Below are 25,614 nucleotides of genomic sequence, written 5' to 3'. Positions count from 1 at the left end.
CCAGGGCATGCAGTGTTCACTGTCTGAGTGCACCTCGCCAGGCATTTTTGCTGTTCAGAGAGCTGGGCTGTGCCAGCTGTCAGGGCAGCCAGAACGCTTGCAAGGTACCCTCTCACCAGCACGGATCAGCGGGCTTCAAAGTGAATAAACAGAAAAGCGTATCGTTCTCAGCGTGCGTTTCTTTGAATAGTTGCTGTGGGCAAAGGTGAAGCTCTGCATTTGAAGGACAATATCTAGTTCTATTTTACGGCATTTATTCCACCCACCAGGCACCCAAATATGCTATGAGGGCAGGTTTTCGGGCATGGGTGTTACGAGACAAGTTGAAAAGCTTTCACAAGCAGCGCGATTTTGAAAGTCACCCCATTGATGGATGGAGGGACGTGGTGATTTCGGAAGTGGAGGTGGTGCCGCGATCTGCCTGTGCCCTCGTGAATTATCCCATTTCCTCCACGCGGAGAATTTCTTCTGATTCTGGAGGAGGTAGAGCACCTGCCCAGGCCACCTGAGAGAGAGGAGAAGGCAATCATTTGAGACAACGGACGGTCGTTTCCTAGGTTGGCCAGCAAATAGCAGCCTTAGTCCTCATAGTCTAAAAGTGGAAACAACCCGAGTGCCCACACACCAGGGAAGGATAAACAGGATGCCGTCTACCAACATAAAGGATTATCGCTCAGCCGTGAAATGAAATGAAGCTCTGATCCACGCCACAGCTCGGAGGAACCTCGAAGCTTCACTGAGTGAAGGACAAAAGGACTAACAAGGGCATGATTCCAGTCGTATGAGCTCTCCAGAACAGGCACATCTGTGGACACGGAAGGCAGGTTGGTGGTTGCTTATGGGTGGACAGATGGCGCATGGGGGTGTGGGAGCTGATGGGTCATGGACTTCCTTCGGGGGGGGGGCGGTGTATGAAAATGTCCTAAAATTGACAATGGTGACAGTTGCACAACTTTGTCACTACTATATTAAAAAACCATTGAATTGTACTCTCTAAGCGAGTGGATTGTGTATATGAACCCTAGCTCAATAAAGCTGTTAGAAAGAAAGAGAGATGAAAGAAAGAGAGAGAGAAGGAGGGAGGGAGGGAAGGAGGAAGAAAGGAAAGAGGAAAAGAAAGAGAAAGGAAGGAAAAAAGTGAGAGGGAGGGAGGAAGGAGAGAGAAAGAGAGAGGAAGGAAAGAAGGAAGGGAGGAAGGGAGGAAGGAAAGGAATGAAGAGAGAGAGGGAAGGAGGAAGGAAAGAGAAGGAAAGAAAGAGGAAGGAAGGAAGAAAGAGAGGGGGAGGAAGGAAGGAAGAGAGAGAGGGGGAGGATGGAAGGAAGGAAAGAGAAAGAGAGAAAGAAAAGGAGGAAGGAAGGAAGAGAGAGGGAAGGAGGAATGAAGGAAAGAGAAAGAAAGAGAGGAAGAGGAAGGAAGGAAGGAAGGAGGGAGGGAGGGAGGAGGAAGAAAGGAGGGAGGGAGCTCTGTGGCACACAGACGTCTACAGAGGGAACTTCAACAATTTGCTTTTTTAAAAAAAGATTTATTGATCCCCCCGCCCCGTTGTTTGCGCTCGCTGTCTGTTCTCTGTGTCTGTCTGTTGTACGTTCGTCTTCTTTTTTAGGAGGCGCTGGGAACCGAGGTCCTCCCACGTGGGACGCTTCAGCCACCTCCGCTCCCTGCTTTTCATGTCTCTCATTGTGTTTCCTTGTTGTGCCTCTTCGTTGCATCATCTTGTCACATCATCTCGTCACGTCGGCTCGCCGTCTTGCTCGTCTTCTCTAGGAGGCACCAGGAACTGAACGCAGGACCTCCCATGTGGTAGGCGGGTGCCCAACTGCTTGAGTCACCGCTGCTCCCCCAACTTGCTTTTAAGAAGCAAAGTAAAGGGTTTGCATTTGGGGGCCATTTCCTGGCTCAGTGGACATCCCTGAGGCTCTCCAGGGACACAGGTGTAGGCTTTGGTTCTGGGTTGGTTCAAACGGGGCAGGGGACAGTCCAAGGTCGGGTCTCAAGGGAGAACAAACGCCACCTTCACATTTGGGTACTTCCAGGGGAGCTGATAAGGGATCAGAGGCCAGTACTTGGTTGGCATTAAACACCCCAAATGAGTCGTTACCAAAACACAGAGCAGGGAGCCAGGAGGCGGGGAGGGGCTGCGACCTTCCTCCAAGGACACTGAGAGACCGGGGGTCAAGCCTCAGTTCAGCCTCCAGCCTCACTTGCTCCCTCCCTCCAAAAAGGAACCTGGGAGTCTAGGAAGTGGGTCCAGCGGGGCCAATGGAGCCAACTGGCCCCCACGTGAGAATCACATGCCTGGCACGAGAGGAAAGGAGGCGCGACACACTTACCAGGTGACTGTCCCCTTGGAGAGGAAATAACCCGACACCTGTCCGTCGCTCACCTGCGCACGGTGCCGCAGAGAGACGCGAACCCGGCGACTCAGCCCTGCCCTCTAGAGGTCACCTGGGCACGGAGAGTCTTGCCAGGGAATTTCTAAATCTGGACAGGGAGCCCGAGGCAGCCCTGGGTGGGTTTTCGGTGGAGACTGGAGGGTTTATGCCCGGTGTGGGGGGAAGAGCATTTGAGGTACAGGGAGCGGGAGGCAGGGAAGAGACCGATTGAGGCCGACAGAGGGGGTCTCCAGAGGGCCTTCTCTATTCTTCATATTTTTAAAATGCACGATGGTCGAATTGAGCAGCACAGACACACACCTGCAGAGCCCTGCCCCTTGTCAAGTCTCTTAGTTGGATGACACCTGGGCTCATTTGTTCCCGCAGCTCTAAGAAGCTCCGGTACCTGCAGCCTAGAGCAACCTCGATCAACTTTCCTGCTTTCTCGCCTCCCTCCAGGAATCCCACGTGGACACCCGACCAGATCCTCGTCGCGGCTTCTGCCTTTGGAAACCCAAACTCAGACAGATGAGTAGATGGGGATCTTAAGGACGGTCACCGTGGCACAAGAAAAGTGCGGCTGCTTTTAGGTAACATACCCGCAAAGAATTAAGAGGCACCCGTGTTGACTGCTTGCATTATTCACAAGAGCCAAAAGGTGGGAACAAACCAGGTTGTCCATCAGTGAAAGAATGGACAGCCGTGCAATGGGAATGTTATTCAGCTGCTAAAAGGAAGGAAGCTCTGATTTGGGCTACAAGGTGGACGGACCTTGCCTGGGTGGTGCTGCAGGGACAGTTACCGGACACTATATATCCTCCCATGGCCCGCTGGGTGCACTGTGGGAGAGTGTGGGCTCTGGTGTGGACCATTGACCATGAGGTGCAGCGGTGCTCAGAGATGTATTCACCAAGTTCAATGAATGTCTCATGATGATGGAGGAGGTTGTTGTTAGGGGGGAGGAGCGGGGTGAGGGGGGTGGGGGTATATTTGGACCTCATATTTTTTGAATGTAATATTAAAAAAATAAAGACAAAAAAAACCCCAAAAAAAACTAAGCTCAGTGAAATAAGCCAGACACAAAAGGGCAAATATTGTGAGTCCACGTATGTGAAACATAGAAAAGGCAGATTCATAGAGGAGAAAGTAGGGGCTGAGGGGAGGGGGGAATGGGGAGTAACTGCTCAACGGGGCCAGAGCTTCTTTCATTTGGGGTGACGGAAAAGACGGGGTGATGGATGGCGGTGATGGTAGCGCCACATTGTAAAAATAATCAGAGCTGCTGAACTGTACACATAAAATTGGTTGTGAAATAAGCCAGACACAAAAGGACAGATCTTGGATGGTTGCCCTAATATGAGCTAAAGTGATGAGTAAACTCACGGAGGTAAACTCTAGAGTTTTCTAGGGGGTAGAATGTGGGTTGAGCATGGGAGCTGATGCTCAATGTATATAGAATTTTAATAAGGTTGATTGCAAATGTGTGGAAGTGGATAGAGTGGGTGGTAACATATTACAGTGAGGACAAGAAACACTGCTGATTTATAAATGATACTGTGGCAGAAAAGGGTAGTCTGTGGATGTAAATGCCAACTGAAAGAAAGTAAGAGAATAATCTAGGGTATGTATCACATTGTAATTTCAGTGGTAGATAACAAGATTGTGGTTAACAGTATAAATGTAAGACTGTTCTTTGACAAAGTGTTCAGAATAGGGTGATAATGGGAAAATTACAACTAATGTAACTTATGGATGATAGTTAATAGTAATATTGTAATATTTTCCAGCAACAGCAAAGAAGATATTACATGAATTCTAAGGGACAACAACAGTAGGGGATAAAAGGAGGAATGTTATTTTTTTTTCCTTTTGGAGGAATGAAAACATTTGAAAATTGACTGGGGTGATGACAGCACAGCCCTGTGACGACGATGAGAGCCACGGAGTGTACATTTTGTATGGATCGTACAAAGCATGAGACTGTATAATTCAGGGAATCCAATGGTGGATCATAGACTGTGGTTAAGAGGGCAAATATGAGAACATTCTCTCATGAACTATTAACAAGTATATAATACTAAGACAGGGTATTAATAATTGGACGGATTAGGGGAAAGTACATCAAATGTAAGATATAAGCTATAGCTAGTAGTAATACTTTGACAATGCTCTTTCTTGGTTATAACAAATGTTTCACAACAATGCAAGTTGGCTGTGGTGGTGGGGAGATGTATGGGAGTCCTGTATGGTGATATGTAGGTTTGTTTTATAAATTCACAATTTTTACTATATACTTATGGTTTATGTATGTCTATGTAGGAATGGTATACATCAATAAACAATTTTTAAATGAAAAAATAGTTAAAATAGCAAATATTATGTTGTCTCAAGGGAAAAAATGTGATCGGACTTGATGCATGTCAATTGGCGAGTGTGGATTGGACTTGATGAGTGTGAATTGGACGTGAGTGTGGATTGGATTTGCTGAGGGTAGACTGGATTTGCTGAGGATAGATTGGGTTTGCTCAGTGTGGACTGGACTTGGTGAGGGTGTGTTTTGGACTTGGTGAGTGTAGATTGGACTTGACTTGCTGAGTGTGGATTGAACTTGCTGTGTGTGTGCTTTGGACTTGGTGAGTGTGAATTGGACTTGATGAGGGTGGATTGGACTTTATGAGTGTGGATTGGACTTGATGAGTGTGAATTGGACTTGAGGAGTGTGGATTGGACTTGGTGAGTGTAGATTGGACTTGGTGAGTGTGTGGTTTGGACTTGGTGAGTATGGATTGGATTTGCTGAGTGTGAATGGACTTGGTGAGTATGGATTGGACTTGACTTGCTAAGTGTGGATTGAACTTGCTGTGTGTGTGGTTTGGACTTGGTGAGTGTGAATTGGACCTGATAAACGTGGATTGGACTTGATGAGTGTGAACTGGACTTTATGAGTGTGGATTGGACTTGGTGAGTGTAGATTGGACTTGGTGAGTGTGTGGTTTGGACTTGAGTGTGGATTCGATTTGGTGAGTGTAGACTGGACTTGATGAGTGTGTGGTTTGGACTTGGTGAGTGTGACCTGGACCTGATGAATGTGGATTGGACTTGATGAGTGTGAACTGGACTTGATGAGTGTGAATTGGACTTGGTGAGTATGGATTGGACTTGATGAGTGTGGATTGGACTTGGTGAGTGTATATTGGACTTGATGAGTGTGTGGTTTGGACTTGGTGAGTGTGAATTGGACTTGATGAGTGTGAATTGGACTTGATGAGTGTGAATTGGACTTGATGAGTGTGAATTGGACTTGATAAGTGTGGATTGGACTTGGTGAGTGTAGATTGGACTTGGTGAGTGTGTGGTTTGGATTTGATGAATGTGGATTGGACCTGGTGAGTGTAGATGGGACATGGTGAGTGTGTGGTCTGGATTTGATGAGTGTGGATTGGACTTGGTGAGTGTGTGGTTTGGGCTTGGTGAGTGTGGATTGGACTTGATGAGTGTGAATTGGACTTGACTTGCTGGGTGTGGATTGAACCTGCTGAGTGTGGACTGGACTTGATGAGTGTAGACTGGATTTGCTGAGTGTGAATGGACTTGGTGAGTGTGGATTGGACTTGTTGAGCATGGACCGGACTTGATGAGCATGGATTGGACTTTGTGATTGTGGATAGACTTGGTGAGACTGGATTGGATTTGCTGAGTGTGAATGGACTTGTGAGCACAGTTGGGGGGCTTGAAAACTGATCCTGGGGAGAAATGGCAAAACCTGAGGACCAGTTCATGCAGTTTTATTCACTCTGAATGCTGTTCCATTCTTATTTTCCCACTTTTAGGTTTTTGCTATGCATTCTCCCGGTGGGACAAAAGTGCCTAACTAGGTGGAGAGAGGGGGAGATTTTGTGACACAGGCAACTAGAAGCCACCCTCTCCTTCTGCCTTCCATCCTCCACCCCCGCCTAGGAGAGCGCCACCCCCCCCACCTTCCCCCAGGAACCTGCCCTGGGAGGGTGGGACAGACGGTGGGGAGGGGAGGAGGCCCTGCCTCAACATGCAGGGTCCTGAGAGCTATCAGGACCAGGAGAGGTGGAGAACCCTCTCTCCTCTGCATGTTTTAAACATTTTTAATTGTCTTTTTTTAAAGATGATACATAGATCACAGAAAATGTTATATTAAAAAATATGAGGTTCCCATATACCCCACACCCCACCCCATTCCTCCCACATCATCAACCTCTTTCATCATCGTGGGACATTCATTGCATTTGGTGAATACATTTTGGAGCACTACTGCACTGCATGGATTATAGTTTACATTGTATTGCATTTGGTGAATACATTTTGGAGCACTGCCACATAGCATGAATTATAGTTTAAATTGTAGTTGACACTCTTCCCCAGTCCATTCAGTGGGTTATGGCAGGATATAGAATGTCCAGCATCTGTCCCTGCAATATCTTTTAGGACCATTCCAAGCCCTGAAAATGCCCCCACAGCACACCTTTTCCTCCCCCTCCCTGCCCTCAGCAACTCCTGTGGCTACTGTCTCCACATCTCACCTCCACATTTTGACTGAAGATGCTAGCCAGTTCCCCTTTCACCTGTGGTATGGGCGGGAACAGCTTTTGCCTCACGGGGTACCTGGAGAGAAAGGGGAACCATGAGGAGGGAAACGTGATTTGTAAGAATGAAACAGGGAAGCGGATTTGGCCCAACAGATAGAGCATCTGCCTATGATATAGGAGGTCCGAGGTTCAAACCCAGGGCCTCCTGACCCATGTGATGACCTGCCCACGCACAGTACTGATGCATGCAAGGAGTGCTGGTCCATGTAGGGGAGCCCCCACGTAGGGGAGCCCCACGCACCCCGTAAGGAGAGCCACCCAGAGCGTAAAAAGCGCAGCCTGCCCAGGAATGGGGCTGCACACACGGAGAGCTGACACAGCAAGATGACGCAACAAAAAGAGACACAGATTCCCTGTGCTGCTGACAAGAATAGAAGAGGACACAGAAGAACACACAGCTAATGGACAGAGAGCAGACATCTGGGGGGCGGGGAGAGAAATAAATAAAAAATACATCTTTAAGAAAAAAGAAAAACTATATATATACATAAAAAGAACAAAACGGGCGACGAGTGAGGGACCCATCTCCTCTGAGAGTGCAGGTTTGCCTTTTGTGCTGCCTAAAATGGGCGAATTTCAGGACTCTCTGCTGCCTTCGGATGAAGCTGCTGGAGCTGGGTTCCTGGGGATCCCGGGGCCCTGAAGATGTCGGCGCCCCCATTTCTCAGGCTTCTCCTTGGGAGAGGAGCTGGGGAGCCCCCTCCCGCGAGTGGGGCAGGGGCGGTGACTGCTGAGGCGGACCACCGTCCTGACAGAGCTCGCGAGAGGGGCCAGCTCAGCCCCGAATCATAGAAGCCATGGAGGCCACCCGCCTGTGCTGGAGGAAGAGCTGGCGAGACAGTGGCCCTCTGATCTAGCTCCGCCCCCTGCCGCCCACCACCCGCTCCCCACTAAAGAGCAGCCACCTCGGGAGCAAGGAGACAAAGTCCATCTACCGGCTGCTCCCACGCCTGCCCTTAGAAGCTTCGCCAAAGTCTCTTATGTTCTGCTCAGGAAGCACGTGGGGGGTCAGTGTGTCCCCAAGACTCTCCAAACACCCCAGGACTTTCTTTTTTTTAATTTATTTTTATTTTTTTTGAGATTTATTTATTTATTTTTTATTTCTCTCCCCTTACCGCCCCCCCGCCCCCAGTTGTCTGCTCTCTGTGTCCATTCGCTGTGTGTTCTTCTGTGACCTTATCTGCGGCACGGGAATCTGTGTTTCTTTTTGTTGCGTCATCTTGCTGTGTCAGCTCTCCGTGTGTGCGGTGCCACTCCTGGGCAGGCCGCACTTTCTTTCGCGCTGGGTGGCTCTCCTTATGGGGCGCACTCCTTGCGCGTGGGGCTCCCCTACGCGGGGGACACCCCTGCGTGGCACGGCGCTCCTTGCGTGCATCAGCACTGCGCATCACCCCAGGGCTTTCTAAACACACCCAAGAACTCTAGAGACCCCCAGGGCCTCCGAGCTCCCCCAGAGAGCTCCCCCCAGGACTTCCAACCACCCCCAGGGGTTCCGGGGGACCCCAAGGTCTCTCCCTGTTCTCCAAGCGTCCCCAGGCCCCCCACCGCCAGGGCTCTCAGGGATTTCCAGGTACCCCTAGAGCCTCCCCGATTTCCCCAGGCTCCCCCAGTGCCCCCCACTCCAGAGATCTTGAGGCATCCCCCATCTCCAGTCACCCCAAGGTTTCCAAGCGCCTTCAGGGCTTCCAGGAGAAGCTGGCTAGTAAGATAGAGAATCAATAGATGGACCTGGCACCTGGAGAGAGTCCACGTGGACATCAGGAACCCCCAGGAAGGCTGCTCGAAGACACCCCCCCCCCAAGATTTTGCCATTCATGAAGACTTCTGGGAGCAGGGAAAAGCCTGGGATACTCCCCAAGGACTTTATCATTGGGCCCTCCTGGGGGATTGATCGGTGGGGTGATCAATCTATTCATGAACTATTGTGATTGGTAATGGAAGAAAATGTGGCATTGGTGTGGAGAAAGTGGCCATGGTGGCTGCTGGGGGTAGGGAGTGGGAGGAAGAGATGTGATGTGGGGGCGTTTTCGGGACTTGGAGTTGTCCTGGGTGGTGCTGCAGGGACAGTTACCAGACATTGTATGTCCTGCCATGGCCCACTGGGTGGACTGTGGGAGAGTGTGGGCTGTGATGTGGACCATTGACCATGAGGTGCAGCGGTGCTCAGAGATGTATTCACCAAGTGCAATGAATGTCTCATGAGGATGGAGGAGGTTGTTATGGGGGGAGGAGTGGGGTTAGGGGGGTGGGGGGCATAGGAGGACCTCATATTTTTTGAATGTAGCATTAAAAAAATAAAGACAACAAAACAAAAACAGCAGACAGCTATACTGCCTTCCGTGCCATTAGCAAAGGGGCAGAATAATCAACGGTTCAAAAAAGTGGCCTGAGGCCTGAGTGCTCTCTCTATCCTCTGGACCCCGACTCCGGCTGCCTTCTCCCCTGCTTGGATCACCACCCAAGTAAACGCGGGCATTTATAACTTATAATGGGGAGTCGTAGTCTATAAATCAGCTTCCTTTATCACTGTTCCTCTCTACCTGAGACCCCTGCTCTGTTATTTGCTCCCATTTCTCGTCCCTCCCTGCCTGAATAAATCACTGGCCTAATTCACCCAAGGGGGCTCTTTTTAAAATTTTATTTATTTATTATTTATTTTCTTCTTTATTTTCGTTTAAATGTTACATTCAAAAAATATTAGGCCCCCATAGACGCCCCATCCCCCTCACCCCACTCCTCCCTCATCAACAACCTCTTTCATCATCGTGGCACATTCATGGCATTTGGTGAATACATTTTGGAGCACTGCTGCACCGCATGGATTATAGTTTACACTGTAGTTTCCACTCTCCCCCAGTCCATTCAGTGGGTTAAGGCAGGATATATAATGTCCAGCATCTGTCCCTGCAATATCATTCAGGACAACTCCAAGTTCCAAAAATGCTCCCACATCACATCTTTTCTTCCCTCCCCCCGCCCTCAGCAGCTACGGAGTGTGCTCTTGAAAATATTTCACTTAACAAAAGGAAACACAGATTCCCGTGCCACTGACAACAAAAGAAGCGAACAAAGAAGACGCAGCAAACAGACACAGAAAACAGACAACTGGGGGGGGGGGGGGGGGGAGAGAAATAAGTAAATAAATCTTAAAAAAAAAAAAAAAGAAAATCATTTCTGCAGCATAGTCAAGAACCTAAAGGAAACCCAGTAAAAAACGCTTTGGTTTTTGGCACTTCCTTACCCACGGGTCCCGGAAAGAGGCCCCCACTCTTTCCCCACCTCCCAAGGACCCTCCGCAGGCTCAGGGGCCTGCGCCTCAGAAGCCCCCACCCCACCGCGGGGAAATCAGGGTGGGGGGGCTACAGGCCGCCTGCGCAGGGCCGGGGCGAGCAGCGCGCGTGGTCGCCGCGCCCTTTGGTGCTGCAGAAGGCCCGTGTGCCCCCCGAGCAGCACCCCCCGTGTCCGCTGAGCTCCTGGGCGCTGAAATCGGGGGTCTCGGAGACCCCTCCTCCGAGCACCGCAGGCGCTGTGCGCCCCACGATTCCGTTCTTTAAAACCTCAGGCTAAATCGCAATCCTTCCGTCACGCCTGTGCGGTGTAGGGCGCGTGGAACCCACGGACGCGCGCGCACAAAACTGAAGCTCCGGGTCGCCCCCCGCGTGGGCTGAGGAATCGGGAGGGGTGGGCGGCTAAGGCTACCTTTTCTTTTTTTTTAGCGTCAGTTGCACTTTATTATTTCATTTCAATTCCGAGGGGATGCATTCCTCTGTTCTAAGTTCTGTGGCAAGACGTATGTTGAATTTGAGTTCCTATGTATGTATTTTAACTTTTTTTTTGGTTAGAGAATTTGTCGGTTTGCAGGCAAATCGTGCAAAAAACACGACGTTCTCATGCACTTCCCCCTAATTTTATCTCCTGGCATTAATGTGGTAACTTTGTTCAAATGGATGGAAAAATATAATTGTATTAACTATAGTCTATAGTTATATTAGATTGCGCTACTTGAGATGTGGTCCAATGTATTGATTCTTTAAAAATTCCAGTAACATATATACAATCTAACATTTCCCCTTTTATAACTTTTCGGTTTTTTTCTATTTGTTTTACAGAGACTTATAGTAATTTTATTAATCAAGACTTACAATTTTTATCATTTTTTTGTTCTTTTTAATTTTTTAAATTTTTAAACATTTTTCTGTTTTTTTTTTTTAATATTGCATTCAGAAAATATGGGGTGCCCATATACCCCCCACCCCCCTCACCCCACTCCTCCCATATCAACCACCTCTTCCGTCATCGTGGCACATTCACTCATTTGGTGAATACATCATTGGAGTTGTCCTGGGTGGTGCTGCAGAGACAGATGCTGGACATTGTGTGTCCTGCCATGGCCCACTGGGCGGACTGGGGGAGAGTGTAAACTACAATGTACACCACAGTCCATGCAGTGCAGCAGTGCTTCAAAATGTATTCACCAGGTGCAATGAATGTGCCACGATGATGAAAGAGGTTGTAGATGTGGGAGGAGTGGGGGTGGGGGGGCATGGGAGAGTGGGGTATGTGGGAACCTCTTATATTTTTTAATGTAAAATTTTTTGTAATCTAAGTATCTTTTAAGCAATAAAAATATATTTAAATTTTTTTTCTGTTGTTCTAAGGCTCCACATCGCAGCAATTTATCATAGTAGCCGCGAAAAACTCATAAAGCCCCCCGAGTCGTCCCGGCAACCAATAAGCCAGGTGTGAAAATGGATTCCTGCCTTGGCCCTTTGCCAAGCAAGGATGGCGATTTCCGCTTGGACTATGATGTGGGGCATTTTCAGGACTTGGTGGTGCTGCAGGGACAGATGCTGGACATTGTGTGTCCAGCCACGGCCCACTGGGTGGACTGGGGGAGAGCGTCAAGCGCAAAGGTTACCTTTTGGAGAGGAATATCAGGGCCACAGAGAGCAGCGCCGCCGTCCCCACCACCAGCACAATCACAGCCACGGTGACTTCGAAACCCTGGTTCTGAGAACCTCGAGGGAAAGAAGAGCAGGGGGTCAGAGTGGCCTGGGGGGGCAGTTCCATGCACGTGTGCATCAGCCCTCGGTTATCACACTGTGGGATGGGGGAGACCTGGGAGGGAAGGCCAAGCTGGAGGAGAGAACCTCAATCCACAGGAATCAGGAGGAGGAGAGAAGGGTGGAGGCAGGCTGGTTGCTGCACACCACGCATCCTTCTCCTAATCCTAAATCCCTCCTCTTCCCGTGCCTTCTCCACTCCCCATTTGCAGGAGAGAACCTACTTAATCCCTTCCCCGGGGATATTAAAAACACATCTCTTCTCCAGAGGATACTTGCTTAAAATACCCCCCTAAATGTTATAGCCAAAGGAATGAATATGTAATTGTGAAATGTTAAGGACAGGGAAAGAGGCTACTTTAATCGCAAAGGAGGCTTTCTTGCCTGGATTCTAATTAGATCAGGAGCTGGTAAGCCAGCTGCCTCGGAGGAAGGAGGATGGCTCAAGGGGTTGGTATCTTGGGGAGTGGGCCAGCCGGTGTGGACTTTAGGCATCCAGGAGGTGCATACTGAGTGCACCCCCCTCCCCAGCCGTGGAAGGGATGTGGCGGGAGCGCTGCAGAGGGACATCGGGCCATCCCAGGCTTGTGGGGTGCCTCCTTGGGGGAAGGCCCCCTCGGGGCGCCGTGGGAACAGCTGCCGTCCCGGGCAGCCGGTCCAGGCGCTTCCGCTCCTGGAGCCTTTTCTGGGGAGAAAGATTGTCGTGAGCACAGGCTCCAGCTCCGCGGTGACGCCGGCCCACGGCCGGGAAGGACGCGGGCTCCAGGGGCACCCGACGCCAACCCCAGCTGCACCCTGACCTCAGGCCTCCAGCTGCACCCTGCCCTAATACCTCAGCTCCCCCTGACCCCAATCTCCCAGCGGCCCCTGACCACAATCGCCCTCACTCCACCCTGACCCCAATCCCCAGTTCTGCCCTGGCCCCAAGCCCCACGTGTGCGAACGGCCCCCAATCCCCCAGCTGCACCTGACCCCAATCCCCCACCTGCACCCGACCCCAACCCCCCAGCAGCACCTCCACTCCAATCCCCAGTTCCACACTAACCCTAATCCAGCAGCTGCACCTTGACCCCAAACTCCCAGCTGCACCTTGGCCCCAAACCCCAGCGGCCCCTGACCACAATCGCCCTAACTCCACCTGAACCCAACCCCCAGCTGCACCTGACCACAATCCTCCAGCTCCAGCCTGACCCCAATCTCCCAGCTGCCGCTGACCACAATCGCCCTAACTCCACCCTGACCCAAACCCCCAGTTCTGCCCTGACCCCAAGCCCCACGTGTGCAAAGGACCCTTAATCCTCCAGCTGCACTCTGACCCCAATCCCCGGCTGCACTCTGATCCCAATCCCCCAGCTGCACCTTAATCCTAATTCCACAGCTGCACCGTGGCTCCAATCCAAAGCTGCACCCTGACCCCAACCCTTCAATTCCAGCCTGGCCCCAATCTCCCAGCTGCCGCTGACCACAATCGCCCTAAATCCACCCTGACCCAAATCCCCAGTTCTGCTCTGACCCCAAGCCCCACATGTGCAAAGGACCCCCAATTCCCCAGCTGCACCCTGACCCCAATCCCGCAGCTGCACCTTGACCTCAATCGCCAGCTGCACCTTGACCCCTTCCCCCAGCTTCACCTGACCACAATTCCCAGCTGCACCCTGACCCCAATATCTGAGCTCCACCCTGACCCCAATCTCCAGCTGCACACTGACCCCCACCCCCCAGCTCCACCTTGACCCCAATTCTCCAGCCCCACCCGAGCCCAATCCCCCAGCAGCACCTTGACCCCACCCCCAGCTGCATCTCGACACCAATCCAAAGATGCACCCTGACCCCCATCCCCTAGCTCCACCCTGACCCCAGTCCCCAGCTGCACCTTGACCCCAATCCTGCAGCTGTACCTTGACCCCAATCTCCCAGCTGCACCTGACCACACTTGCCCTAACACCACCCTGACCCAAATCCCCAGTTCTGCCCTGACCCCAATCCTCCAGCTGCAGCCTGACCCCAAACTCCCAGCTGCAACTGACCACAATCACTCTAACTCCACCCTGACCCAAATTCCCAGTTCTGCTCTGACCCCAAGCCCCACATGTGCAAAGGACCCCCAATCCCCCAGCTGCACCTGACCACAAGCCCCCAGCTCCACCCTGACCCCAGCCCCCAGCTGCACCTTGACCCCAATCTCCCAGCTCCACCCTGACCCCCAATCCCCCAGCTGTACCTCGACCCCAATCTCCCAGCTCCACCCTGACCCCAATCTCCAACTCCAGCCTGACCCCAATCCCCCAGCTGCACCTTGACCCCAGTCCCCACCTGTACCCTGACCCCAGTCCCCAGCTGTACCTTGACCTCAATCACCTTAATCCCACCCTGACCCCGTTTCCCACTGCCACTTCATACTCCTAATCCCCCAGCTCCTCACTGACCCCAACACCCACTGCCCTCCTGCCCCCACGACCGTTTAAATCGCTATGTCGGGAGGCAAGAGCCCCGTGGGGCCTTCTGGAAAGCTCTCTGTGGAATCCCAGTGTCCAGCAGCTGTGCAGCCCTGAGCCTGAGGGCCCTTCACCTCTCCAGGCCATTGGCCCTAACCTCCCCTGCTCGGAGCCTTCCCAGGGTTGGTTTGTGTTCTTTTTTTAAAAAAATTAAAGTTCATAGATCGCAAGGAATGTGACATTAAGAAACATGGAAAAACAAGAAACATAAGAGGTTCCCACATACCCCACTCTCCACCCCCCACCACATCATTTTTGTAAATTGTATTTTTTTTTGAAGATACAATACATCACCAAAAAAAGTTACACTAAAAATTATAAGATGTTCCCGTATATCCCCCACCCCACCCCCACTCCTCCCACACCAACGACCTCCTCCATCATCGTGGCACACTCATCGCACTCGGTGAACACATCTTGGAGCGCTGCTGCCCCACGTGGATTATAGTTTACATTGTAGTTTACGCTCTCCCCCAGTTCACCCAGTGGGTTATGGCAGGACATACAATGTCCAGCATCCGTCCCTGCAGCACCCAGGACAACTCCAAGTCCTGAAAACGCCCCCACATCACATCTCCTCTTCCCTCTCCCTGCCGTCAGCAACGTCTTGGATTACAGCCCCGGGCGCTGAATCAGGGCTCTACAGAACTGCCAGCGTGTGTGCCGCCTGCTGGGCAGTCTCCTCTCGAGGTAACGGTGGCCTCGCAGAGGTGATTTCACACAGGTAACTGCCACAGGCGAATGCACACAGATGGCCACACGCAGCGGATTTTACACAGGTGAACTTCACGGTTTGAATGCATGCAGATGAATTCCCACAGGTGACTTCACACAGGTGGCCTCTCACAGGTGAATGCACACAAATGCTTTGCCCAGGTGACCTCACACAGGTCCCTCACCAGGTAACCTCTCACAGGTGACTTCAGACAGGTGACCTCTCACAGGTGACTTCACACAGGTGACCTTACAGGTGATCTCATACAGGTGAATGCATAGAGATGCTTTGCTCAGGTGACCTCACACAGGTGACCGCTCACAGGTGACCTCATACAGGTGAATGCACACAGATGCTTTGCCCAGGTGACCTCATGCAGGCCCTTCTCACAGGTGACTTCACACAGGTGACCTCTTAGAGGTGACCACGCACAGGTGACCTCTTGCAGATGACCTCCCACGAATGACCTCTCATAGGTGACTTCACATGGGACCTCTCACAGGTGACCTCTCACAGGAGACCTCTCATAGGTGACTTCACACAGGAGACCTTACAGGGGACCTCACACAGGTGACCTCTTGCAGGTGACCTCCCAAAATGACCTCTCACAGGTGATTTCACACGTGACCTCCCACTGGGGACCTCTCACAGGTGACTTCACACAAGTGACTTCTTACAGGTGACCTCACACAGGCTAGGTGACCGCTCACAGGTGACCTCGCAGGTGAATGCACATAGATGCTTCTCACAGGTGACCTCATACAGGTGAATGCCCACAGATGCTTTGCACAGGTGATCTCATGCAGGTCCTTCTCACACATGACCTCTCACAGGTGACTTCACACAGGTGACATCTTACAGGTGACCACGCACAGGTGACCTCTCGCAGGTGACCTCCCACGAATGACCTCTCATAGGTGACTTCACATGGGACCTCTCACAGGTGACCTCTCGCAGGAGACCTCTCATAGGTGACTTCACACAGGAGACCTTACAGGGGACCTCACACAGGTGACCTCTTGCAGGTGACCTCCCCAAATGACCTCTCACAGGTGATTTCACACGTGACCTCCCACAGGGGACCTCTCACAGGTGACTTCACACAAGTGACTTCTTACAGGTGACCTCACACAGGCTAGGTGACCGCTCACAGGTGACCTCGCAGGTGAATGCACATAGATGCTTCTCACAGGTGACCTCTCACAGGTTCCTCACACAGGTGGCCTCTCACAGGTGACCTCATACAGGTGAATGCCCACAGATGCTTTGCACAGGTGATCTCATGCAGGTCCTTCTCACACATGACCTCTCACAGGTGACTTCACACAGGTGACATCTTACAGGTGACCACGCACAGGTGACCTCTCGCAGATGACCTCCCACGAATGACCTCTCATAGGTGGCTTCACATGGGACCTCTCACAGGTGACCTCTCGCAGGAGACCTCTCATAGGTGACTTCACACAGGAGACCTTACAGGGGACCTCACACAGGTGACCTCTCACAGGTGATTTCACACGTGACCTCTCACAGGTGACCTCTCGCAGGAGAACTCCCACAGGGGACCTCCCACAGGGGACCTCATCCAGGTGAATACACACACACGCTCCTGACAGGTGCCCTTGCACAACGGACCTCACACAGACCTCCACCTCTTTGCCAACGACTGACCCTCCCGCCGTGGTTCCTGAAACGTTCGTGCCCAGGCGACCGGCTCAAAACCCAGCACCCCAGGAGGGGGGAGCAGGCCGGCCTCCACGACCGCCAGGCGCCCACCACTCACCGAAACAGAGCGTCTCGCTCCAGTCGCTCCAGATGGTACTGCGCCGGTGTCTCACGCGTATCCGCAGCGTGTTTTCTGCCGCAGCCTCAGAACTAGGCACCAGGTACACGTTGGCGTCGGCTCCGTTTTGGAAGACCTTGCACAGAGGGGAGGCCCTGGTGAGCGCGCTGCGGATGGCACGCGTCCCTGCCCAACTGGAAGCTCAGGGCGGCGAGACCCCCCAGCGCCTGGCGGATGGGCCACCCCCTCTTTGAGTGCTACACTCTGGGACGCAGGGTGGCTCCTCCTTGTCCCTTTTCCCTGCGCCCCCAGAACCTGCACACCTCCCCCCAAAAGGACAAGCATTGCCTGGCGCCAACCGCTTCCTGTGCATTCGTCCTTGTGCGGGCAGCACCCCAGCCCTCCGGAGAAGTGGGCTTGGGGTGAGCCAGGGGGCCCTGGACCTTGCCGAGGCCACACGGGACTGTCTTTGGAATCTGAGCGTCCAGCACCATCTTGATTGTCTGGCCACTCTGGGATATCTCCTGGGCATGAGCCCTCTCTGGCCATGCATAATAGGGTGCCGGGAATTGAAAAAGCAGTGGGAGGTGGTCAGTTATGGGAAAGGGAACCCCCTCCAGGAGAACGTCTCGGTCCCAAAGCCTTCCTGGAGGGCCGTGCACAAGGAGCTGGGCTGTTTCCTGCGCCAGAGCTGCAGAGCGTCCTTGTGCACGAGCCATCGTCTCTCCTCCGACCATCAGTTGTGGCGTCTTCTTGGGTTCCGGGGCTCCCCGAGGGCCTGGGTGCAGCAGATGGGTCCCTGCGCTCCAGCTGCCATGCTAGAGACCAGTGGCCTTCTTTACAGCCTCTTCATTAGCAACGAGGGCAATGGAACGCGTGGAATTACTTTGCCCAGCAGGGAAGTCCCACAAGCAGGCTTGACCTCTTGTTCCTCTTGGTTCTCTGGACGGCGTCTGTTTATATCTGGTCTAAACTTCCTTTTTTTGTCAGCTGTGTTTCTTTGCTTTATGCTCACTGGTTCCCTCACAGCGCAGACCCTGCCTCACCTCCTGGAGGCAACTACCTATGGGGCAGGTGTGGGCCTGGGGGAAGCCAAAGAGGATGACCGAGAACCCTCCGGCAGCCAAGAGAAGCCCCTTCCAGCTGCTCCTCATTCAGGCAGGTACGTGAGTGTCACCTGGGGCAGCAGGACGCCACGCTTCTCGTAGCTCAGACACCTAAGCACCAGGTGAGGCCCAGGTGGGAAAAATAGCTCCCCAGAGCTGGCTTCCAAGGTCCACAGGTTGGAGGAATAGAGTATGGATTAGAGTGGACTTACTGATATTCTATTCATGAACTATTGTGATTAGTAATTGAAGAAAATGTGGCAATGGTGTGGAGAAAGTGGCCATGGTGGCTGCTGGGTGTGGGGAATGGGAGGAAGAGATGAGACGTGGAGGCGTTTTCGGGACTTGGAGTTGTCCTGGGTGATGCTGCAGGGACAGTTACCGGACATTGTATGTCCTGCCATGGCCCACTGGGTGGACTGTGGGAGAGTGTGGGCTATGGTGTGGACCACTGACCATGAGGTGCAGCAGTGCCCAGAGATGTATTCACCAAGTGCAATGAATGTCTCATGATGGTGGAGGAGGTTGTTGTTATGGGGGGAGGAGTGGGGTGAGGGGGGTGGGGTGTATATGGGGACCTCATATTTTCTGAATGTAATTTTAAAAAACAAAAAACAAAAAAGCAAAGACAGCTTCATGCAGTTTCCAATCTTCCTTCTGGCCTCCCTAGCATTTGAAGTGTGGCCCACGCACGCCCAGAGCTTGTGCCCCAGGTACACCTGGCAATCCCACCCCCAGCGTTGGGACAGAAGGCACCTGGAAGGCTGAGAATGCACGGCCACCCTCTGGTGTGGCCGCGGAGAGGTCCATGGCTGTGCTGAAGAGGCGCCCGAGGATGTCCAAGGACATGGCTCTGTGCATTGTGTGGCGACAGCGCGTGGAGATGAGTCGGGACGATTGATACAAGGAAAATCTGTTTCCTCAGCAAAGCACCTGATGGCTGCTAAGGACACAGGCGGGACCCTGGCTGGGCAAATCTAGGTGGGGAGGCGGCTCTCTGACATGACTTATGGCCCAAGAACGGGTGTCGGAAAGGAATACTTACGGAGTCTCGGGAGCTGCCCTAGAAAAAGACAACAAAGGAAATGGATCAGTGGCTGAATGGCGGGCACAGCACGCAAGGGTCCCGTCCTGCGGATTTGCCTCTGGCGAGCGGGAAGTTGAGGGAGAGCATTGGGTTCTGCTCAAGGGAACATCTGAACATGTGGGGAGGAGGGACTGGCTCAGCCCACTGACCCTCCAGCACACACGTGTTGGAAGCATGAGTGATCCCCCTGGTAAAGATGGCAAGGAGCTTCCTGTGGGCAAGGAGCTGCCCCTGGCACCTGGGGATGGACGGTGCTCAATGGCTTCAGCTCCCAGGACATGTCTGCTCACCTGGGAGGCCACAGTTAAGTAGCTTGGCCCACCACAGTGCTAGCCCCAGGTACAGGGGTGTGTGGACCCCTGAGCTGTGGATCAGGTGTGGAGGAAAGAGTGTGGATAGCACAAGGCAGAACAGAGGTGGCTGAGCAGAGGAGTGGCTCAATGGTTACTTGTGGGAGAACAGCTGTGTAAGGACACCTGTGAGAGGTCACATGAATGAGGACTCCTGCGAGGGTCACCTGTGAAAATTCACCTGTGTGAGGCCACCTATGTGAGGACATCTGCGTGAGACATCTCAGAGAGTCCCCTGTGAGAGGTCACCTGTGTGAGGAACACTTGTGAGGTCACACGTGAGAGGCCACTTGTGTGAGGCCACCTATGTGAGGACATCTGTGTGAGACATCTCAGAGTCTCTTGTGAAGGGTCCCCTGTGAGAGCTCACCTGTGTGAGGAACATCTGTGAGGTCACCTGTGAGAAGCCACCTGTGTGAGGCCACCTATGTGAGGAGAGCTGTGTGAGGTCATCTAAGACACCCATATGACATCATCTGGATGAGGTCACCTGTGCGAGGACAGCTGTGTAAGGACACCTGTGAGAGGTTACACGTATGAGGACACCTGAGCGAGACTCCTGCTAGGGTCACCTGTGAAAATTCACCTGTGTGAGGTCACCTATGTGAGGACATCTGCGTGAGACTCTCAGAGAGTCCCCTGTGAGAGTCACCTGTGTGAGGAACACTTGTGAGGTCACACGTGAGAGGCCACTTGTGTGAAGCCACCTATGTGAGGACATCTGCGTGAGACATCTCAGAGTCTCTTGTGAGGGGTCCCCTGTGAGAGCTCACCTGTGTGAGGAACATCTGTGAGGTCACCTGTGAGAAGCCACCTGTGTGAGGCCACCTATGTGAGGATAGCTGTGTGAGGTCATCTAAGACACCCATATGACATCATCTGGATGAGGTCACCTGTGCAAGGACAGCTGTGTAAGGACACCTGTGAGAGGTTACACGTATGAGGACACCTGAGCGAGACTCCTGCTAGGGTCACCTGTGAAAATTCACCTGTGTGAGGTCACCTATGTGAGGACATCTGCGTGAGACATCTCAGAGAGTCCCCTGTGAGAGTCACCTGTGTGAGGAACACTTGTGAGGTCACACGTGAGAGGCCACTTGTGTGAGGCCACCTATGTGAGGACATCTGTGTGAGACATCTCAGAGTCTCTTGTGAAGGGTCCCCTGTGAGAGCTCACCTGTGTGAGGAACATCTGTGAGGTCACCTGTGAGAAGCCACCTGTGTGAGGCCACCTATGTGAGGAGAGCTGTGTGAGGTCATCTAAGACACCCATATGACATCATCTGGATGAGGTCACCTGTGCGAGGACAGCTGTGTAAGGACACCTGTGAGAGGTTACACGTATGAGGACACCTGAGCGAGACTCCTGCTAGGGTCACCTGTGAAAATTCACCTGTGTGAGGTCACCTATGTGAGGACATCTGCGTGAGACATCTCAGAGAGTCCCCTGTGAGAGTCACCTGTGTGAGGAACACTTGTGAGGTCACACGTGAGAGGCCACTTGTGTGAAGCCACCTATGTGAGGACATCTGCGTGAGACATCTCAGAGTCTCTTGTGAAGGGTCCCCTGTGAGAGCTCACCTGTGTGAGGAACATCTGTGAGGTCACCTGTGAGAAGCCACCTGTGGGAGGCCACCTAGGTGAGGATAGCTGTGTGAGGTCATCTAAGACACCCATATGACATCAGCTGGATGAGGTCACCTGTGCGAGGACAGCTGTGTAAGGACACCTGTGAGAGGTTACATGTATGAGGACACCTGAGTGAGACTCCTGCTAGAGTCGCCTGTGAAAATTCCTTGGTGTGAGGCCACCTATGTGAGGACATCTGCGTGAGACATCTCAGAGAGTCCCCTGTAAGAGGTCCCCTTTGAGAGCTCACCTGTGAGGGTCACCTGTGTGAGGAACATTTGTGAGGTCACCTGTGAGAGGTCACCTGTGTGAGGAACACTTGTGAGGTCGCCTGTGAGATGCCACCTGCATGAGGCCACCTGGGGTGAGGACATCTGTGTGAGACATCTCAGAGTCTCTTGTGAAGGGTCCCCTGTGAGAGCTCACCTGTGTGAGGAACATCTGTGAGGTCACATGTGAGAGGCTACCTCTGTGAGGCCACCTATGTGAGGATATCTGAGTGAGATGTCTAAGAGGTCACCTGTGTGAGGCCACCTATGTGAGGATAGCTGTGTGAGGTCATCTAAGACACCCATATGACATCAGCTGGATGAGGTCACCTGTGTGAGGACAGCTGTGTAAGGACACCTGTGAGAGGTTACATGTATGAGGACACCTGAGCAAGACTCCTGCGAGGGTCACCTGTGAAAATTCACCTGTGTGAGGCCACCTATGTGAGGACATCTGCGTGAGACATCTCAGAGAGTCCCCTGTGAGAGGTCCCCTTTGAGAACTCAACCTGTGTGAGGCCACCGATGAGAGGATATTTGAGTGAGATATCTGAGAGAGGTCCCCTGTGTGAGGCCATCTGTGAGAAGTCACTTATGCAGTGTCCCTGTAATAGGTCACCTCTGTGAGGACATCTGAGTGGTCCCCCGTGAGAGGTAACATATTTGAGATCCCCTGTGAGCAGTCACCTGTGAGAGGTCACCTGCGTGTGGCCACGTCTGTGAGGCTATCTGAATGAGACATCTGAGAGAGGCCCCCTGTGAGATGTCACCTGTGAGAATTATACTTATGTGATGTCCCCTGTGAGAGGTTACCTGTGTAAGGACATCTGAGTGAGACATCTGAGAAAGATCTCTTGTGAGAGACCACCTGTGAGAGGTAACATAAGTGAGGTTCCTTGTGAGAGGTCTCCTGGAGAGATCACTTATGAAAGATCACCTATGTGATGTCACCTGTGAAAGGTCCTTGTGTGAGGTCACCTATGTGAGGACATCTGAGTGAGACACCTGTGAAAATTCCTCTGTGAGAGGTCATCTATGAGAGGTCACATATGCAAGGTGCCCAGTGAAAGGTCGCCTGTGTGAGGCCATCTATGTGAGGATATCTGAGTGAGATGTCTGAGAGAAGTCATCTGTGAGAAGTCACCGGTGTAAAGACACCTGTGTGAGGTCATTTGAGACACCTGAAGGACATCAGCTGGGTGAAGTCACCTGTGAAAGGTATCTGGGTGAGGTCACCTATGCGAGGACATCTGAGTGACATACCTATGAGAGGTCCTCTGTGAAAGGCAACTGGTGTGAGGTCACCTGTGAGAGGATTCCTGTGAAGCTGTGAGGAGTTCACGGAGGCAGGCTCAATGTTTACACCCAGCTCCATTGTGTGCTTGGGGTCAAGTTGAAGTCCTGTGGTCACTCCTGATGTTGCCATGGGGAATGGATATGTTGTGTGAGTGGGAAAATATCCCCAGCTTCCAAGCACTGGGGACGACCCCAGATTTGAGGCTCCCCAGAGCGCAATTATGGTGAGCGATGTGAGGGTTAGGAGAGAGGGTGGAGAGGGGAAGATGTGGGGCAGGTTGAAACCTCAGACAAGCATCTAGTGGACTTCTCATGAGCTAACTTCTCCCAACACATTTTCAGATTTTGTTTCAAAGAGGCTAGTGATGAACAATCCAAAAAATGAAATTAAGGAAACAATTCCATATAACATAGTATCAAAAAATAATAATAATAACCAAGGATGAATTTAACCAAAGAAGTTGAAAACATGCATTGAAAACTACAAACCATTTTTGAAAGAGATTAAAGAAGATCTAAAGGAAGGGAGAGATATCTCATGTTCAAGAATTAGAAGACTTAATCTCATTAAGATGGCAGTACTCCCAAATTGACCTCAGATTCAATGCAATCCCTATCAAAAATTTCAACTGCTTTTTAAAAAGTTTTTCAGAATTGGACAAGCTGATTGTAAAATTCACTTGGAAATGCAAGGCACCTAAAGTAGCCAAAACAATCTTGAAAAAAACCGAAATTGGAAGACTCTTAGATCTAAATTTCAAAACTTATCACACAGATATGTAGACCAACAGAATATAACTGAGAGTCCATGAAGAAACCCTCACATTTGTGGTCAATAGACTTGTGGCAAAGGTTCCAGGACAATTCAGTGGGGAAAGAATTGTCTTTACAACAAATGGTGCTGGGACACCTGGACATCCACAAGCAAAAGAATGAATTTGGACCCCTACCTCACGCCATATACAAAAGTTGACTCCAAATGGATTGGACACCTGAATGTAGGAGCTAAAACTATTATACTCTTAGAAGAAAACACAGGGGTCAACCTTCATGACCTTGGCTCAGACAATGGTTTATTAGCTATGACTCCAAAAGCACAAACAACAAAAGAAAACATAGATAAATTGTACGCCACCAGAAAGTAATGAATGCAGAGAGAACTTAGCATGTTTCAGGCACTGTTCTCCACAGGGGAGGCAAGATCAAATCCAGTCAAATCCTCTACTTACTAAAAACAAAAATCAACAATCTTCAGAGGAAGATAACAGAATCCAAGTGCCTCACGATATTCAGAGTCCCTACGATGTCCAGGACACAATAAAAAATTGTTAAATGAACAAACAAAAAAGTAATGACAGCACTTAAATGGCAAAGAGAGGGCAAAGGAACATACATAGAACGAACTTCTAGGGCTGACAAGGAGTTGATTCTCTTGATAATGAGGTTGAAACTCCTTACAGAGAATGAGTGAGAATGCAGTTTGCAGAATCCTTACAAAGTTTGGGGGCATTACCTTTCTTTGGAGGTCCAGTTCGTAATATAAGACACGACTTGAAATGGTGAATCTCATCTTGGGGTTCTCCCACTGTATAATGTGATTCGATCCACTGTAGCTGATTGTGATGTTTGATGGTGGGTTATATTTTTCTAAAATGGAAACACGAATGTGTAATGAGTTACTCATAAATCTACAAATGTGGAGGAGTCATATAGAAGACCTCTTAGCAGTAGTTTATCCCTTCTTTTTCTTCATGAAAGAGTACAGGCCATTGGGCAGGGGCAGGGAGAGCTCAGGTAAGGTGAGAATACATCTTAGGGTGTGCTCTCCATGGTATACAAAGGTCCTCCTGGGCAGGTACCCACCCATTGCTTCCAAGTTGCAGAATAGCACACCTGTGGATGGGGTCCCCAGGCAATCCTGCCAGCAGGACTATATTTTAGTCCTCAGCTGCTCATGGCAGCCTACAACCCTAGTGGAGTAAATCATCTGGGGTTGACATGGAGCCAACCAAACCCGTAGCTGCAATGACTGAAGTCACCCAGGGACCTGCCAGTTTGTGAAAAATGACAACCAATCTGCTACTGGATGGTTCATCTGGAACCTGAGGTCATGGGGGACAGAGTAACTTCTAGAAGTCTGGCTTCCAAAAACACCTTCATTTTGACAGAGGGATGCAAATGAAGGTCAGGGGTACCATTGCAGAGACCTGGGGTTGGAGTGTCCCTGAAAAGCTGGGGAAGCAGAGGTATTTGTTACCTTGCTTGAGTCCCAATAAATCCCCTGTGCACACTGCTTTCTGGCTCCACTCTGTATTTATTTCCCAGATCCCACCTCTAGACCCCGATTTCCCCAGCTGGTCTGGGACCCAGCATCCCAGCACAGGGAGAAAATGAATATACAAACTGACAAAGTGAAAAATCTCCCCCACAACCTGTGGCAAACAATCCAGGAATCCAATCGGCAATCCCTGTGCCAATCGCCCCAACATAACCAACAATGTCCCTAAATTTTGCTTCCAACTCTGGTCTGATCAGAGAAAGGCAGTGATCCTTCCCCTAACCCCTCAACAGATGCCCTGCTTCCAGAGAGCCCATCTCCACCTTTGCCTCATCAACACCCTTCCATTGGGAAAAAAACCAGAATTCTTCCCTTTTTCAACTGCAAAGCTTTCTTGCCTCCCTGCCTGCCTTAGTCTCTCCCCAAAGTGAGAGACAGTGGCCAACTCCCTTGTTACAACCAGCTCTGAATAAAGAGATTTGTCCGCATTTGGGACATCTTTGTTATTATTCTCCCAACAGTCTTGGTACAAACAGATGGGCTGGATATCG

At 51.4% G+C, this 25,614-nt stretch overlaps 1 protein-coding gene across 1 annotated transcript in view; it reads right to left on the bottom strand.

The window, feature by feature from the left end:
• Positions 1-237: 237 nt before the first annotated feature.
• LOC101429760 (granulocyte-macrophage colony-stimulating factor receptor subunit alpha-like) overlaps positions 238-25,614 on the bottom strand; it is a 43,925-nt gene continuing 18,548 nt past the window's right edge. The window contains exons 7-12 of the mRNA XM_004458470.5: positions 24,299-24,432; positions 19,200-19,217; positions 17,049-17,184; positions 11,911-12,010; positions 6,927-7,008; positions 238-505 (exon numbers count right to left, since the gene is read on the bottom strand). Coding sequence (XP_004458527.2) covers positions 437-505; positions 6,927-7,008; positions 11,911-12,010; positions 17,049-17,184; positions 19,200-19,217; positions 24,299-24,432 — 539 coding nt within the window. The 3' untranslated portion in view covers positions 238-436. The remainder of the gene's footprint in view (positions 506-6,926; positions 7,009-11,910; positions 12,011-17,048; positions 17,185-19,199; positions 19,218-24,298; positions 24,433-25,614) is intronic.

The sequence above is a fragment of the Dasypus novemcinctus genome, chromosome X (genome assembly GCF_030445035.2).
Source record: "Dasypus novemcinctus isolate mDasNov1 chromosome X, mDasNov1.1.hap2, whole genome shotgun sequence".
NCBI lineage: Eukaryota > Metazoa > Chordata > Mammalia > Cingulata > Dasypodidae > Dasypus > Dasypus novemcinctus.
This window is presented reverse-complemented; position numbering and strand designations above follow the sequence as displayed.